This window comes from Chlamydotis macqueenii, chromosome 3 (assembly GCF_036417535.1).
Source record: "Chlamydotis macqueenii isolate bChlMac1 chromosome 3, bChlMac1.mat, whole genome shotgun sequence".
Classification (NCBI taxonomy): Eukaryota; Metazoa; Chordata; class Aves; order Otidiformes; family Otididae; genus Chlamydotis; species Chlamydotis macqueenii.
In genome coordinates this window covers 96,807,175-96,822,661 of record NC_141558.1, presented here as the reverse complement: position 1 = coordinate 96,822,661, position 15,487 = coordinate 96,807,175, and the positions used below count along the sequence as shown (strand labels likewise).

At 45.6% G+C, this 15,487-nt stretch overlaps 2 protein-coding genes across 5 annotated transcripts in view; one reads left to right on the top strand and one right to left on the bottom strand.

Moving 5' to 3' along the window:
• Positions 1-1,647, bottom strand: part of PCNX2 (pecanex 2) — a 160,949-nt gene extending 159,302 nt beyond the window's left edge. Inside the window, exon 1 of the mRNA XM_086743929.1 lies at positions 1,381-1,647. Within this exon, the coding sequence (XP_086600055.1) occupies positions 1,381-1,647 (267 nt within the window). The remainder of the gene's footprint in view (positions 1-1,380) is intronic.
• Positions 1,648-5,729: 4,082 nt separating this feature from the next.
• The window catches only part of MAP3K21 (mitogen-activated protein kinase kinase kinase 21), a 40,507-nt gene continuing 30,749 nt past the window's right edge, over positions 5,730-15,487 (top strand). For 3 of the 4 annotated variants that reach the window (XM_086745566.1, XM_086745565.1, XM_086745563.1), the window contains exon 1: positions 5,730-6,474. In XM_086745566.1, coding sequence (XP_086601692.1) covers positions 5,730-6,474 — 745 coding nt within the window. The remainder of the gene's footprint in view (positions 6,475-15,487) is intronic. The other variant, XM_086745567.1, reaches the window with a different exon arrangement.

The following is a 15,487-nucleotide window of genomic DNA, read 5'->3' as shown; positions in this document are numbered from 1 at the left end:
TTATTCTCATCAAGGATAAAGAATTCCCACAGCAATACATCAGCTCAAGAGCACAAGTCCTGCATTTAACCAGATGATTCATCAGAAAGTCAGCCAGTCTGCAGAAAAAGCAAGTCCATCTAAATAGGCAAAGACTAAGCCCGAGAGAGAGTTCAGGAGATAACTTAGGTTTTCACATCTTCCCTTTAAATAATGTCTTTTTATTACCTTAGCTCTGACCTACAATCTTCGTATCCAGCAGGGTTTTTTTTTTTGTACTACTCTGCATGCATTCCTCTACGCTATTAGTTCAGAAGTTTCCCACAAAGAAACACACATTCTTTCAGATACATACTTACATCAACTGGAAAAAAAGTTAATCTGTACCTTTTTTTTTCTTTTTAATCACACATATACCACTTTGACAGTCAATCCTACAATGTAAGATGGTTTGCATAGGAAATAGACCCTATCAATCAGAAGGAAGCATATTGTTATCTCGGTTCATTAACTCCATGAGCTGTGCTTACAGGAATTCACTGCAATTCATGCTACAAAATACGGTATGCCAATTGATTTTTTAAAATACATTATTTGCTTTTCACTGAGATTGCAGAGACGTTCACGAATGCTCTTTGCTTTTGAAAATCAAGCCAATATCTGACCATGTAGGGTGAAGAGACCTATTTAGAAATTTTACCCAACAACAACAACAAAAAAATTCTACAGAACTTAGCTGAGCCACTGTGAGAACCAAAGGGATAGAAATTGTTTCCAGTGGAAGCAGCACTAAGCTGCAATCGCTGAAGAACACACCAATGAATAGATGCAGTGATCCAGCAAACGGCACTTTCAAGCTTTCCTCGCGCAGTAGGAAAACACACAAAAAATAGAGGAAAAGTTTCAAGTTTTCAGGGAAAATCATTTTAAAGTCTGCCAAATTCTAGGTATGACAATTATTTCTTTGCAATGTCTAAATTTTAGCACTGAGGGAGCTGCATGTCACGAAAAGCCATGTGACTCCCGGTGACATTCAGCAAGGCATATTAATTATGCGATATTTGGATTTTTCCATTTATTTACCCTTCTCAGCAGACAAGACTGGACCAGACTGGGAAGGGGAGGAAGTCTCTAAAGGAGACTTCTCCAACAAACGTGCCCAGGGTCATTGGGCGCTTGCAGAAGCCTGCGCTGCATCCCTACCCCACACCTCCCGCAGGGCCGAGAGGCGCGGCCCCGCGAACCTTTAGACACAAAATCCTCATCGCAAACCCAACGCGCCTATTTTTTTCACCCTCCTGGGGGTCAGTTTCTCCTCCGTTGCCTTCACGCCCGGGCCCCTGGGGCCCGCGGCGCCCACCACTCCCCCAACCCCACCCCGCTCCGCGGGCCGGGCCTCACCAGGTGCAGGGCCATGGGCAGCGTCAGCAGGAAGAGCCAGAGGTAGAGGTGGCAGCTGTTGGTGAAGGCGCCCTGCTCCGGGTCGTGGTACCAGCCCCCGGTCAGCGCCGCCCACACGCCCTGCCCCACCAGCCGCGCCGCCGGCGACACCATGGCCGCCCCCCGCCGCCGCCGCCGCCACCGCCGCCCCTCAGCCGCCCGCCGCCGCCGCCGCCGCCATGCCGGGCGCCCGCGGATTCTCCCATGGTGCCCCGCGACGCCGAGCATCCCGCCCGCCCCACCCCGAGCGCCGCCGCCGCCGCCGCCGCCGCCGCTGATACGGGCCGCGCCCCCGCGCCGGGCACAGCGGCTCGCGCGTCCCCGCCGCGGTGCGGGGGGCCGCGCCCGGCTGCCGGTGACGGGAGGCAGCGCAGGGCGGAGCGGGGCCGGGCCGAGCGGCGGCGGGGGTCAGTTCTGTCGCGGAGGAGGCCGCGAGATTGTGTCACCGGTACCAAAAAAAAAAAAAAAAAAAAAAAAAAAAAAGGGGCGGCAAAGGGGCAGCAGCAGCCGCTCCCCTCATGGGTCACCCCCACCGCCTTGCTTTCATTGCCGGGTGCTAATTCTGCCTGATGCATCACCGGCTTCTGGGCTTTTTGCTCTGCCCAACTTCAGCCTTGACCTTTTTGTGGGTTTTTTGAGCTGTATTTCGGGCAGGCAGGCACGGAAATGCCATTTAAAAAAAAGCATTCAATTTCTTTCAAGAATGAGTTTCGAGTAAAACACAGTCTGCCTTGTGTTAGATAATTTCATGGCCCCAAATTAGCAGAGCCCAGAGGTACCTGAGGGGTGGGGAAGTATGGGTGCTCGAGGGTGTGTGAAGCACGGGGGTGGAGTTGAAATGGAGGATGGAGCCATGTGGAAGCTTGACCAGGGAAGGCCAAAGGCAGCAAAGGGTGAGACATAAGGACACGGGGCATTTCCCTATGGGACAGCCCTGAAGGAAGGGCTGCGAACACCAGAGTTGATCGTACTTTTACAATCTTGTACTTACCCTGTTCACTCAGCCCTCACTTGTTTCTTTTTCAAATCACTCCCAAAGCACTCCCTCCCTCTCACCCTCTGCCATCAGATAATAGCTGTGAACTTCAATTGTATGTCTCTCGTCAGCCCCTTCTAGGGACTCTTCCAACATGCATAGACTTCTATTGCGGTCAGTTTTGCGAAGGATGTATGTACAAAATGGAGGCAGTCAAGCAGCTTGCATGTTACTTCACAAATTTACCCTGCTTTCATTCTTCCTGACTCTGGCTGCAGTTTCATGGACTAAACACACTGTTCCAGTGTGCTTTGTACGGATTTTTTAGGCAAAGGTAAGAGGACACATATGCTATTAAACGACCACATTTGTAAGCTAACGCGCTACAGCTCTCCGCTCACTTCCTGATGTTGCAGGCGATGTGGCCGCGCTGGATGCTTGTGTTGGCTTGATGGGAGGGATGATACAGCAGCACAAACAAGAAGCTGGGAGCAGGGGAGGAACGGCACCGCTTCCTTCAGCGGCGCTGGCACCCTCGGGTGTCTGTGGATCTGTAGCCACGGGGCTTGAGTACTTGCTTGGTGTGTCCTTGGTAAGCAGCAAAGTCTTGATCTGTATGAAGGAGTCCCAGTCCCAGCAGTGCCTCGCGTGCTGCTCCTGTGTACGCATCTTACCTAAATCTCTCCCTTGTTGAGTGGAATTTTATTTTTTTTTTACCCTCTACAGATTCTTTTCAAAGATGACAAAGTTTGTTAACACAAATGTAATGACTGAATCAAGTGCAATAATACTTTTGATGTGTGATAATTAAACTGTTAATTTTTCAGAAACCACTTGAGTTGTTTTCCATATACATACTGGCAAATAAGAACATTGACATGCACACCTCCAAAAAAGAGAGGTGAATAAGCAAGGGTGGAAATGAAAAGCTTCCTCAAAACTTGTTCTCTTCTGGTTTTTGAGACCTCCAACTCACATAGGTTATTACCTGGAGGCCCCAGGTGGTGAAGGCTTCATCGGAGTTGATATAACATGGGGTCTTACTCGGGTGGCTTCTCTGTCTGTCACTCAAATCTTTCAACTCTTCCTCATCTTCAGGTAATATTGACACTGAACATTTTTTGGTATAACGGTACTTGCAGGAATGAAGGGTTCCTGTAATTTACAGCTCAGGGTATATGTTCTGGACACAACGCAGATGCACAGTACTGTATCGAGAGCTGCAAGAGTGCTAAAGATGAAAAATGCCACCCCTTTTCTCTGGAGAGAAAGCAAGGACAGACTGAGCTGAGAGCTTTGCCTTCAGTGTGCTGTTCTTCCCAACGGTCGCCCCACTAGGTGGTGCCACCAGGAAAGTCACCGGCTCTTCACGGTGTTCTCTGCAAAATTATTTCCATTATTAGAACTCTCAGGAACAGCAATTATATACTAAGATCCTACAGTGGTAGGTGCTGCAGAAACACTGAACAAAGAACAACCCGAATGTAGCAATTGCTAGTGGGTAATGGTACTTCAGAGAGCAAACTTTAGAGTAATAGCTTTAAAAAAATATTTAAACTTTTCACTGTACTGCAACCAATACCTTGTCTGACCCAAAACATTCCACACTTAATTAGTTCCTGCAGATTCCTTGAGATAACAGATAAAGTTCAAGGTGGAATTTGTGTGGCAGAATGCTTGTATTACAACATACTTTATGGCTTTTATAATAAGGCAAATATGCAGATAAGGAAAAGGCTTGTAATTATCTCTCTGAATAGCTGCAAGGCATTCTCTCATATTAAAGGAAATGGGAAAAGACTCGATAGACGTGCTGGTTCTGCATTCTTTCTAGTTAACATGGTTCATTAAGTGACTTTCTGCATAATTCTGTTTTTGCCTTGTGTGGACAACTACAGACACAGTTTAGACTGTGGGATAAACAGGAATTTACGATTTTTGGATGCTGCAATTTTAATGTTTTTGAATGACTGTCTTCACATTGGAAACTTAGTCTGTGATAATCAGTTGCAAATCTTGTGTTTATACAGGGCTGTACAGTGCTCTGGATGTTGGTTTTTTTTGCACAAGAAGTTGACGGGCATCCATCACACCAGGTTATTCTACCTGGCAGTGCGGTTTGACACCCTCCCCAAGCCTCTTCTATCCGCCTCAGGGCTTCTGCTGGCAGCAGCTCCCTCCAGAACCACAGGTGCCGCAGCACAAAATGATCAGCTCCGAGGATGAAAACACATCTCCTTCCACTTTGAATCACGCTTCCCACAGTGTTGACAAGAGCACGTCCCCAGCCCACACACTTCCCTCTAACTTCCAACGAAACGACTGCTGCAGTTCCGAAAGTGATAGGATTTTTCCACCTAAAATCAGGAAAATCTTTATCCTGAAATAGCATGTGCAGAGCACTTGCTATTTCCAGGCGAGCTCCTCAGGAAGGATTGCGTGACCGTGCCACGCAGAGCCGAGACTCTCACAGGGCAGCGAGGACGGGAGAGCCGATGAGCGGCCAGGGCGGCTGGATGAGGAAACATGGACTGAGGAAGCTTGGTTTCTTCAGAAACTGCTCGGGTTTTATTCTGGTGAAGTCCCAAGACCACGAAGGAAAGGAGAAGCTGCCGGCGGAGGCACCAACCCCTCGACCTGCTCCGCCGCCTCAAGGGGAACAAAAGCAGGCCGGGGCGGGCGCCTCAGGGCGGCCTGCACCGACCGCCGCGGCTCGCCCAGGGCCCACGGGCTCCTCCCGACGCCCTCCTCGGCCCCGTGCAGGGCCAGCCCCGGCCACGCCTGCAACAACACCGGCGACAACGGCCCGGGGGCCCGGGTTGGGCTGGGTCCGGCGCTGCCGCTACACCGCCCCCTCCCCTGGCCGGGCGGGACCGTTGCTGAGCACCTCACTCTCGCGCCCACCGGCGCCCCGCCGCCCGCGGCGGCCGGAGCCTGCCAGTCTGCGCGCGTGGGAGGGCGGGCGCGTAGGCAGGTAGGTGTCCGTGCCCACCCGCCGGCCCGCTCCCACCATTGCCCCGCCTCCACCGGTCGGCCCCCACGTGACCGCCCGCCGCCCAATCCCCGGAGGGCAGGGCGCGGAGGCGGGAGGGAGGTCGGCGGGGCACCGGCTTTCTCCTCCCCGCCTTCCCCGCGCGCGCTTGCGCCCTACCTGCCCGACCCAAGCGGCGGCGGCGGCGGCGGCGGCGACCGGGCCACGCCCCTTTCCCCCGGACCGGCCCCGCCCCTCCCCCTCCCGCGGCTCCCGCTCGGCGGCGGCGGCAGGTGAGGATGCGGCTGGGCGGGCGCCCCCGCGTCGGCGGCGCTGGCGGCCGCTGGGGCTGAGGTCGCTGCCATGGCTCTGCCGGGTGCCGGGGGGGCGGCGGCGGCGGCCGCCGCCGGCGGGGGACCGTGCCCGTTGTGGACTGCGCTGTACGACTACGAGGCGAACGGCGAGGACGAGCTGAGCCTGCGGCGGGGGGACGTGGTGGAGGTGCTGTCGCAGGACGCGGCGGTGTCCGGCGACGACGGCTGGTGGGCGGGGAAGATCCGCCACCGCCTCGGCATCTTCCCCGCCAACTACGTGACCCGCCAGCCCCACGGCGGGGCGGCGGGGGCCGGCGGCGGGCGGGAGGACCCCGTGGGGAGTCTGACGGAGATCGACTTCCAGCACCTGGAGCTGCAGGAGATCATCGGCGTGGGGGGCTTCGGGAAGGTGTACCGGGCTACCTGGCGGGGCCGCGAAGTGGCCGTGAAAGCGGCGCGGCAGGACCCCGACGAAGACATCACGGCCACGGCGGAGAGCGTGAGGCAGGAGGCCAAGCTCTTCTCCATGCTGCGGCACCCCAACATCATCGCCCTGCACGGGGTCTGCCTGCGGGAGCCCAACCTCTGCCTCGTCATGGAGTTCGCCCGTGGTGGCTCCCTCAACAGGGCCCTGGCCGCCGCCGCCGCCGCTCCCCCCGGGGCCGCCCGCGGGGGCCGCCGCATCCCCCCGCGCATCCTGGTGAACTGGGCGGTGCAGATCGCCCGCGGCATGCTCTACCTGCACGACGAGGCCATCGTCCCCATCCTGCACCGGGACCTCAAGTCGAGCAACAGTGAGTCCGGAGCGGGGGGCGGGGGGGGGGGGGGCAGGTTAGGGGGTCAGGAGGCGCCCTCGGGCCGTTGCGGGAGGCGGCAGCGAGGGGGTCCCCGGCCCTCGGCCGGGCTGCAGCGCGGCGCCGGCCCCTGGCCTGAGGGGGCCCGGCCTGGCGGCGCGGGCCGTTGCCGTGGCCGCGGGGCGGGGGCGGCCTGGCGGCGGGCGGTTGGCTCAGGAAACGGGCGGCCAGGCCTGGACGGGGACGGTCCGGGAGTCCTGTTTCACCGGGAAGATGGGTGTTGCAACTCGGGCGGTTTGGGCACCCTTCTGCCAGAAGCTTGGGCTGGCGGCAGGTTAATTGCCGTGGCTGTGAGCTGCTTACGGACTGGTGTGAAAAGTAGAGAGAAGAGGGTTTCCGTGCGGCACACGCAGAGCAAAGTCCTGCCCTCTCGGACGGGAGCTCACTTAAAAGTGGAGAGGGATAAAATCCTGTGCACAACCGTAATTGCAAATCCACCAGACTTCTTTTACTCTGATGCGTTGTGTAGTCCTAGCTTTTAAAAGTTACAGTAAACCAAGCGCCTTGTAAAGGAAAGGTTTAATAAAGGCTACTGCTTCTGTTTCACTGCCAAACAATCGTATGTGTTTCTATTTTTCACTGCATGGGTTTGGCATTGCTAAAATTCACTCACTTAGTGAACATTGAGACAGAAATGACCGTAGCTTAAAACCCGTAGAAACTCTTGTGCTGTTGCCAGATTTGCTTTCAGCCGTTGGCATGGACAGAAGCACCTGAAAGAGTGAGGGAGTTGCTCAGTTCACGCCTAATGGATCCTTGGTCCATCTGTCAATAAAACACCATCTAAGGTTTTGGCAGCTGTGGTGTTGGAAGGCTGGCTTGCTAGGACAGAGGTGTTTGACTTGCCATTATAGTTGTGTTTTGGATTGGTGACCTGAAAGTGGAAATCCATGTGCTTCCGTAAATGTTTGAAGCTATCTCTACTCTTTCTTTTTTTTGTCCTGAATGAGCCAAATGTGCAGCAGTATGTTACTCTTTTTTTTTTTTTTTTTTTTTTCTTTTCTTTTCTTTTCTTTTCTTTTCTTTTCTTTTCCCCAGTTAGGAGTCCTTAAGTAGTCCAGTAGAAACAAAAAAAAGCTTCATTCAAGTTTGAAGCACTTTGTTTAAAAGGCCTTTGCAGCGTGTCTTGAAGGTCATCATGCATGGGTTGTTAAGACAAGACTCAGTCATGGGACTGTTCCTGAGAATACTTTCACTGTTTGGTAAAGAAAGGACCTAGCTCAGCTACGTTTGTGTTTCCGTTTATAGCACAAGATTATGAACACTTGGAACGTACCTTTAGGGTCACGGCCAACACCTTAATTTCTAGCAAGTTGTCTGTATGTAGCTTGTACCCTCCTAGTTTGCTGCTATGTTCAGAGTGAGCTGCTGTACCTTGAGTATTTAGTGGCTTTCCTTAGACAAAGTGGCTCCTTACTGGTTTCCTAGGATGACAATGGCAAAATCCATATCTGAAATAAATTCATAGCCCTGTGGTTTAGCGTAGCACCTAGAGCTCAGTTGGTGACTGCTTGTGGACTGATTACCGTTGTCATCTCTGTGTATGTGGGTAATGGCAGAGCATTTAAAAAATATGCTTCTGATTATAACCTCAGCCTATGTGCCTATTCACTGTTGTCATTGCTAACTCCTGTTGCACATGTGCTTAACTTTAGCTACTTAGTTTTCTCACACATCTTTCTTAATCTTAGTGAAGCTTGAAGACCATATTGAATATGCTAAATAGAATTCTGTCTCTTGATCATCCAGCTAAATGATAACGTTGGAAGACAATGGTGTGCTAGTGGTATAATATACCATAGTAATTAAGTTCAGTAACATGAATTTAAAATGACTGCAAATCATGACGGTATGCCCTGTTCTGTTAACTCATCTGTTCATCAAAGATTTCACTTCATTCTTTTACTATAGTCTTTTCCAGTCTTACATAGTGGGAGTGGAAAGCTGCCAGGGTTGACTGATGGATAGTAATGGTTTAGCAGCGGCTGTAGCTGCAGGCAGGGATCTGGCAGTACCCGTTCCTCAACTGCTCATCAGTGATTTCCATGGACTGCTAGTGGTGGTGGTTCAGTGGTCTCCGTTAAGCAGCTCTAGGTAGGATACTGATGTATCAGGTTTGTACTAGCTTAGTTATTTTCATTAGGAAGGAATTTTTGTTCCTTGGATAACAAATTGGAAAAATAGCTGCCCTTAATGTGGCATGGTAAGGCATGCTCACCAAACTATTTCCCTAGCAAATAGGCAGAAACTTTCTTCCAGCCAGGGGAAGGGAGCCCCTTCCACCAGTATGATCTGTGTCTGGGCTTGTGGTTGGCAGGTGATAGGCAAAGCATGCATCTCAAAGGCAAGTGTGTTTTTTCTCTTCAAGCAATTTTATGGAGTTGAGATCTATAGGACAGCATATCTAATGCAGTTTTGCTGATGCCAGATTGACGTATCTGGAGAGAAGGTGCCACAAACAGAAGAGCCAGAAAGTAGCAGGGTTTTGTTAAAGGGCAATGACCATCTAGGTTTGTATGCACAAGTTTCCCTGGGCTCCTTTTGGGAGGTGGGAAAAGGTTTTTGTTTCTGCCAAAGCAAGAAAAGGGAAATAAATAGATATGCAAATGTTGTCTGTATTGGGAAGAAAAACTAGCAGACTTGGTTGTGAGGGCTGAGCAAAAAAGTAAGGGGTAACTCTTGAGTTTTGTTGGTAACAGAGTTTCTTTGATTCTGGAGTCCATGTAAAAAACCTTTATATTTAAAGGTTATTCAGAAGTAGACAAACCAAGGGTGTAAAGAACACTTTTAGCCTTAGATATGTGTGATAAAATTAAATTTAGTAACTGTGGCCTCTAGTGTTGATTTGCAAAATGTGAGTGCTTTGTAAAAATCTTGTGCAGGTGACATGAGAAGTTTCTCTGAAAAAGAACATGGTCTATTTTGAGAATGTCTTCTTCAGAAGCAGTTCTTATGTTCTTAGATATACTTTATAGATTAAGGAGATAATCTGAGTTTAAGGATTAAGAGGTGGATTTTACCTATCTAAAATATGAAGAAAAAAATTGAAAGAAAATTTGACATCTTTCAAACGTTTATTGATAGTCAAGGAATTCTGAATTAAATGATACTTTGACTGAAAAGCAGATGTCTTAAAAATTGTGTAAATACTTGAACATTCCTAACTGCATCTCCTAAGTACAAACTTAGTCTTGATTATGAAGAAGTTTAAGTTTTACTGAAAATAAAAAACATGAATTCATTTACAAGACTAGACACTAATATTTACATGTGTCTTTTTAGCACATCTCAGCTGTTTTGTTGACTTTTTGAAAGGGCAAACTTTTTCCTCTGGAGGAATCAAATTGCTTTCTTCTGGGCAAGGACACCCCATTAGTTGCGAGACCTCTAGCTGTTTAGGGGCCCAGTGCAGTCTTTCCTGATTCTTTTTTAGTATTCTGAAGAAAGCTAATAATATATTCAGATAGAGTATGCAAGATTTTTACTTTCTGTAGTGTAGAGAAAGCAGAGGTTTGTGTTTCTGGGATTGATTTCAGACCGTGCAGTACTTCTGCTTTAAAAAAAACTGATGCATTTTATCTCTAGTGGAGCAGCTTTACGTACTTGTAGGAAACGTTACAAAAAGTTCAGAATATCTTGCTTATGGCATAGAGCCATCCATGAATACAAAGTAAAGCATAAAGTTGGTTCTGTGCAGATTATGTGTACTAACACAGGACTGATAAAGTACTCTGTACTCCTTTGTTGTAGATGGATATGCAAGTAGGGTTCAGTTTGCTATGGTTTCCACCAGCTCCTCCAGCATCCCAGGATCCTGTGCAGCCCTCAGCTCTCTGAAGTGTGTTGAGTTTATATTACTTTTTTAAATTGTCAAGGACAGCTTGATTGTTGAATAAGGCCATGGATGTGACAATGCTCATGAGAGCAATAGTTGAAATTTGTAGGAATCAAACATGCAAGAGAACAGTGAAACTGCAGTTGGACAATCCACTTTAATGGGACATTCTTCAAACTAATCTAATGAAAAATAGTCAAAAAATAGAAATCGTTTGGTTTTAAAACCTCAGACAGTTTGACAGAACTGTTGAATCAGTTGCTTTTGATGAGAGAAGGTGTCCCGGAGCTTGAGAAAAGTAATAACAAATCTCTGGTTCTTTGCTCTTATAGGTTATTTGCTGCAGAATTGCTCAAGTTATCCTGTTAAATGCCTTTACAATAAGATTGATAGGTTTTCATGAACTCACAAAAGCTACTTTCCCCTCTAACTTCTTCATCTAGCAAGTTGAGGCTGTTTGGGGAGAGGAAGAGAAAGGCTTAGCTCTAGTTTCTGTCTACCATCTTCTGAACTGATTTTATTTATTCTAAAATCACTGGGTTGCGTAATTTGTCTCTTGGCTCTGTTTTGAAGAGGGAAGACCTGCTCACATCACAAGTAGAGCTATAAGGATTGCTTAGATGCTACTAAATGCTTGAAAATTCAATATCTTCTAATGTACACTTACCAAGAAAATTCAAAATGAAATTATATTACAATTTTCTTTGGTAGTTTGAAGGGACAAGAGGGATGGCTTTTCAGCAGATATGAGCTTCAGTCTAACTTTCTTTGTCTGCAAATAAAATTCCAAGATGACCTTTAATGGCAGTGAAACTTGGAGTTGTTTCTGTCAAAATCACTGTGGCAATTACTGCTTACCTGCTATATCATAATAAAACTAAAAAAAAATATTTTCTACCGGTTTGTGTTCTGTGTATCTCACTTTTCTCCTCATGGCACTCTCATTCCTGGAACTTCTGCTCTTCTGTTTCCTTCCACATCTGCAGTGTCTCAGTTGGGCTAAGCCTGGCTGTCCCAGGGTGCCCACACCTCCAGTACTAGGTCACTTCTGCCAGCTCCTATAGCAGCCTTCATATGCTGTGATGGGTTTGAAGCTGCTTGTATTGCCTGGCTGGCTGCTAAGCTCCTACTGGCTGGCCTCTCTGGGGTCTGGAGAGGAATGAACTTTTTTTTTTTTTTTTTTTTTTTTCCTGGCAGAACTAAGTGAAGTTCCTCTTCCGTAAGGCAGCTGGCTTTCATGAAACCCCTAAGAACCATATCTCTGGGAACATGGTATCGTTTTGACTAATGTCCGTCATAGCGGGGCCGAAAGTTATTTAGCGGTTTAAAGTTCTTGTGCTGTAGTTTTCCATGTTGTGTTCATATAGGAAGTCATGGGACTTAAATGCTTTGTGCTATTCTTAATTATTTAAGTTGCCTAAGCCTAGAAACTTTTCTGGGTACTTCAGCTCCTCTCCCATGTCTGTGAGTGGCAGTAGCTGTGCCTTGTGCTTTGCTGTAAAGATAATATGGCATTACAGCATAAGAACTGGTCCTACATTCTGAAGCATCTGGAAATGCGTAGCAGGAAGGAGCTCTAGTTTTAATAACTTTGTCTACTTAGTATTCTTTAAAAAAAAAAAACAAAACAAAACACAAACCAAAATCAAACCACCCTCATGCAAACTGTGGGAAAATTGCAGAATTTCATCAATTTGGGAAACAGCATCTCTTTTGAAGGGTATGGTCTATTAAAAGTTAGCATGTCATTGAATTCTAACAAGTTTTTCATTTGAATCTAGTTTTGTCACTTGAAAATGTTCTACTTTATCTTGTAAAACACTGGTACCAGAGATTTGTTTCATTATTTGATGTAGGTCAGACTATGTAGATAGGGATTTTACTTTTTTTTGGAGACCCTGAAGGCCTGTTGGATTCTGTGGGAGCAGCAAATCCTTACAGCTTTGAGCTGTAAGGTATCTTTTTCCAGTTTGTCAAAGAAAGTGTTTTGTGTTACACCTGTTTTATATTCACTTGATGTATTTGCTTACATCAAATAAATATGCTGTATATTCTGTGTTCAGAATGGGATGCTGGAATTCAAGAAAGAACGATTTTGAGTGACTGCTGTGGTTGTCTCAATTTGCAGTAGAAATAACTAGCACTAAATGTTGTTGTAGAGGCTAATTTCCAGTTGAAGGATATGTTTCAGCATTTAAAATTAATACTCAGGAACTTAATGATTTTAATACAATGTCTTTCAAATGAAATTTTGTGAACTGCTCGTCTTTAGCACAATAGTTGTTTGTATGGTCTGTAAGCTGCGAGAGGAGGAGTAACATCCAGTGGTTATTGTATTTGTAGATGAAGACTTAACTGCAACAGCCATTTATTTGACCTCGATCTACTGTCTTCTAAATCTGCTACCATTTTGTGTTTTTCTTTATCTCAAGTCTGGACATTAACAGGTGGAAAAAAATGTCATTAATTTAGAAGAAATTCCCTCAAAGTTAACAAGGCTCAAGTATATTTACATGTAGTCCTTAGTGCTGAAAACAAGATTCTAGGCTGAAACACTAGCCAAATATAATATAATTATTTAAACTCCATAAACTTTTGATACCCCATTTATAACTCATTTTTAATATAGACTTTCATTTTAATGTTTCCCCAACTATGTCCATCTGGCAACTGTAGAGTTGTTCCTTATTTGATGTTGGGACTCTTTGCACCTTTAACGGGTAGGATTATTAATTCAAGAATAATATTACTTTGATCTTTTTCTGAATCTTACTTGGTTCTTCATGTCTTTCTCATCTCCCTGTCTTTGTTCTCTCTCTCATTGTAAAACACCAAGTGATCTAGTTTACAGCTGTTCTGCAAGCTCATTTGCATCGAGGTTTCTGGTGACCTCTTTATGTCCAACATGGGTAGTCACGTTCTAGTCTCTATGTCACATTTGCTGACTATCTTTTCTGAAAAAGTTCTGTAGCATTGTAAATGGAAGTGTAGGACTTTGGATTAGAGTGTCTGTAATATTTGTCTGTTAAAGAAGACTTCAAACATTGTCTTGATTATTTTTTTTTTCTGCAAAGCTGGTACCCTAAGGATATGGTTACATGCCTACCTGCCTCTGAAAATTAAACTGAGCAAGCAACCCATTTCCATAGAAGTCAATGGAAAAACAGGCAGCTACAGACCTCCCATTAGCTGTTAAAATACTTACAGAATTTTATTCATTCCCCTAAACAGTGAGGAATAAGTTCAACTACTGACTATAACACTTGTGAAATGAGATTTTGTACTTAAATAAACAGAATGCAAAATGGGGTCAGGATTTGGGCATTGACAGTATTAGCCTAGCATTAGAAAAAATAGAGATAACTGAGTTTTCAGTTACAGACTTATTCCTCCCCTCATTGGGACTGCAAGCACAGTGCATGCTTATGGACCTTCTTAGCAAATATTAGAAGTCCCATTAAAAAGTTTTGTTCTGCAACCTCAGAAGAACAGAGAAATAACATATCATTGAATTGTATTTGGATGTTGAATGCTGTTTTGTGGTTTCTTTGACCTTAGAAGAGAATGGCTTTTTTGTTTGCAATCTGTTAGTTTTCATATCACTAAGTATAAACTTTCTTCTAAACATGTTTCAGTGTTTCAGGTTCTGAAATATGATGGCCTTGTACAATGAACATTTGCAAGGAGTGTTTGTAGCATGGGCGACTTCTGTCCTTGAATTTTTATTTCTGATGATTTTTTTTTTAAATGTAAACCATTGAAATTCATCTCAATGACCTTCAGCAATAATGCTTTACAAAGTGCAGCAATATTTTTTTTTTTTTTTTTTTTAGCTTTGGAGTTTTTTTGTTAGAGGCAAAATTATGGCATTGAAGTCAACAAAAATATAGATAAAATATATAGGTTAAAATAGATAAAATACATTAAACACCAAATGACTCAGCTGTCTATACTAGCAGTACCAAAATTACAACTGGTGTCATAAGTACATTCCTGGATTGACAGTTTAAAACTATTTTCACCATTTTTGCCTTGCTTGACCGTGTTACTGAGAGCTTACCTCAGATCAGCAACTGAAAGTAAGTGGATGTTTAAATTTTGACCCACTTACTGCATCTTAAAGTTGTGGGTTATACATGGCAAGATGGAAAAGTTACGTATTTGTATAATGTCACCACAGAAGTATTCTTCCTTCATGGAGCTTCCTGCCAAGTTTAACCTTTTTTTTTTTTTTTTGTGTGGGGTCATAACTCCAGTTAAATCAGTCCTAGACATGCCAGTGTTGGCTATATAATCATGCTTTGTTCTCTTCATAGTGACTAAAATCTGTGTTTTGGCAGGTGTGCTATTAACTTGGAGCTGATAAGCCAGCCCTCCCTCTCAAAAATGCAGGAGTAACTGCTTTGTTGCTGTGGCTCTTTACGGGACAAATTAACCCTTGGAACTGGTTATATTTTGGTTCTAAATATTTGGGCAGTTTTAGGATTTTCTTTTCCATTAGGATTAGATGCCAATCTGTTCTTCCTGAAATGAATTGCATTTATTTCCTTATATGCTAAGTGGAAAAAAAAAAAATCCTTTTTAACTCATTACTGAATGTTACGCTAATTATTGAGTCAAAAGAGCAGGTTTTCCCTTCAGTTTTCTCCCCCCAAGAGAAAAAGAGTGCTGCCAAGTCTGCAGAGTTCTCATTTCAAAAAAAGTGTTTTGCCTTTACTGTTACAGAAGATTAGAGTTCTTGGAAATGCACAGTCCTGAGGGGCTATTCCTCAGCTACTGAAGAAACTGCAAGGATGGAATGCAGGAATCCTTCCACCCCCATAGAATATATTTACCTTTTTTTTCCCCCTCCCAAGTTTTATATTAAAAAAAAAAAAAGTGGTCTCAAATTCAGTCTTTCTTTTTTTCCTGCTTTGTTTTGAAATGGATTGTCTGGCAAAAATTGTTTTAAAGTGATAAGATTCTTTCAAATATAAAAGAGGTATAAAAGAAACTGACAGCCTAAGTCAGAGTTCTTTATGGACTGTACCATATTAAAATTCCTCGTAGAAATTATATTAAAGGAGTTTCATGTTAACCGATGAGGTTCTAAGGGAACTCAATGACTAAACTTGGCTG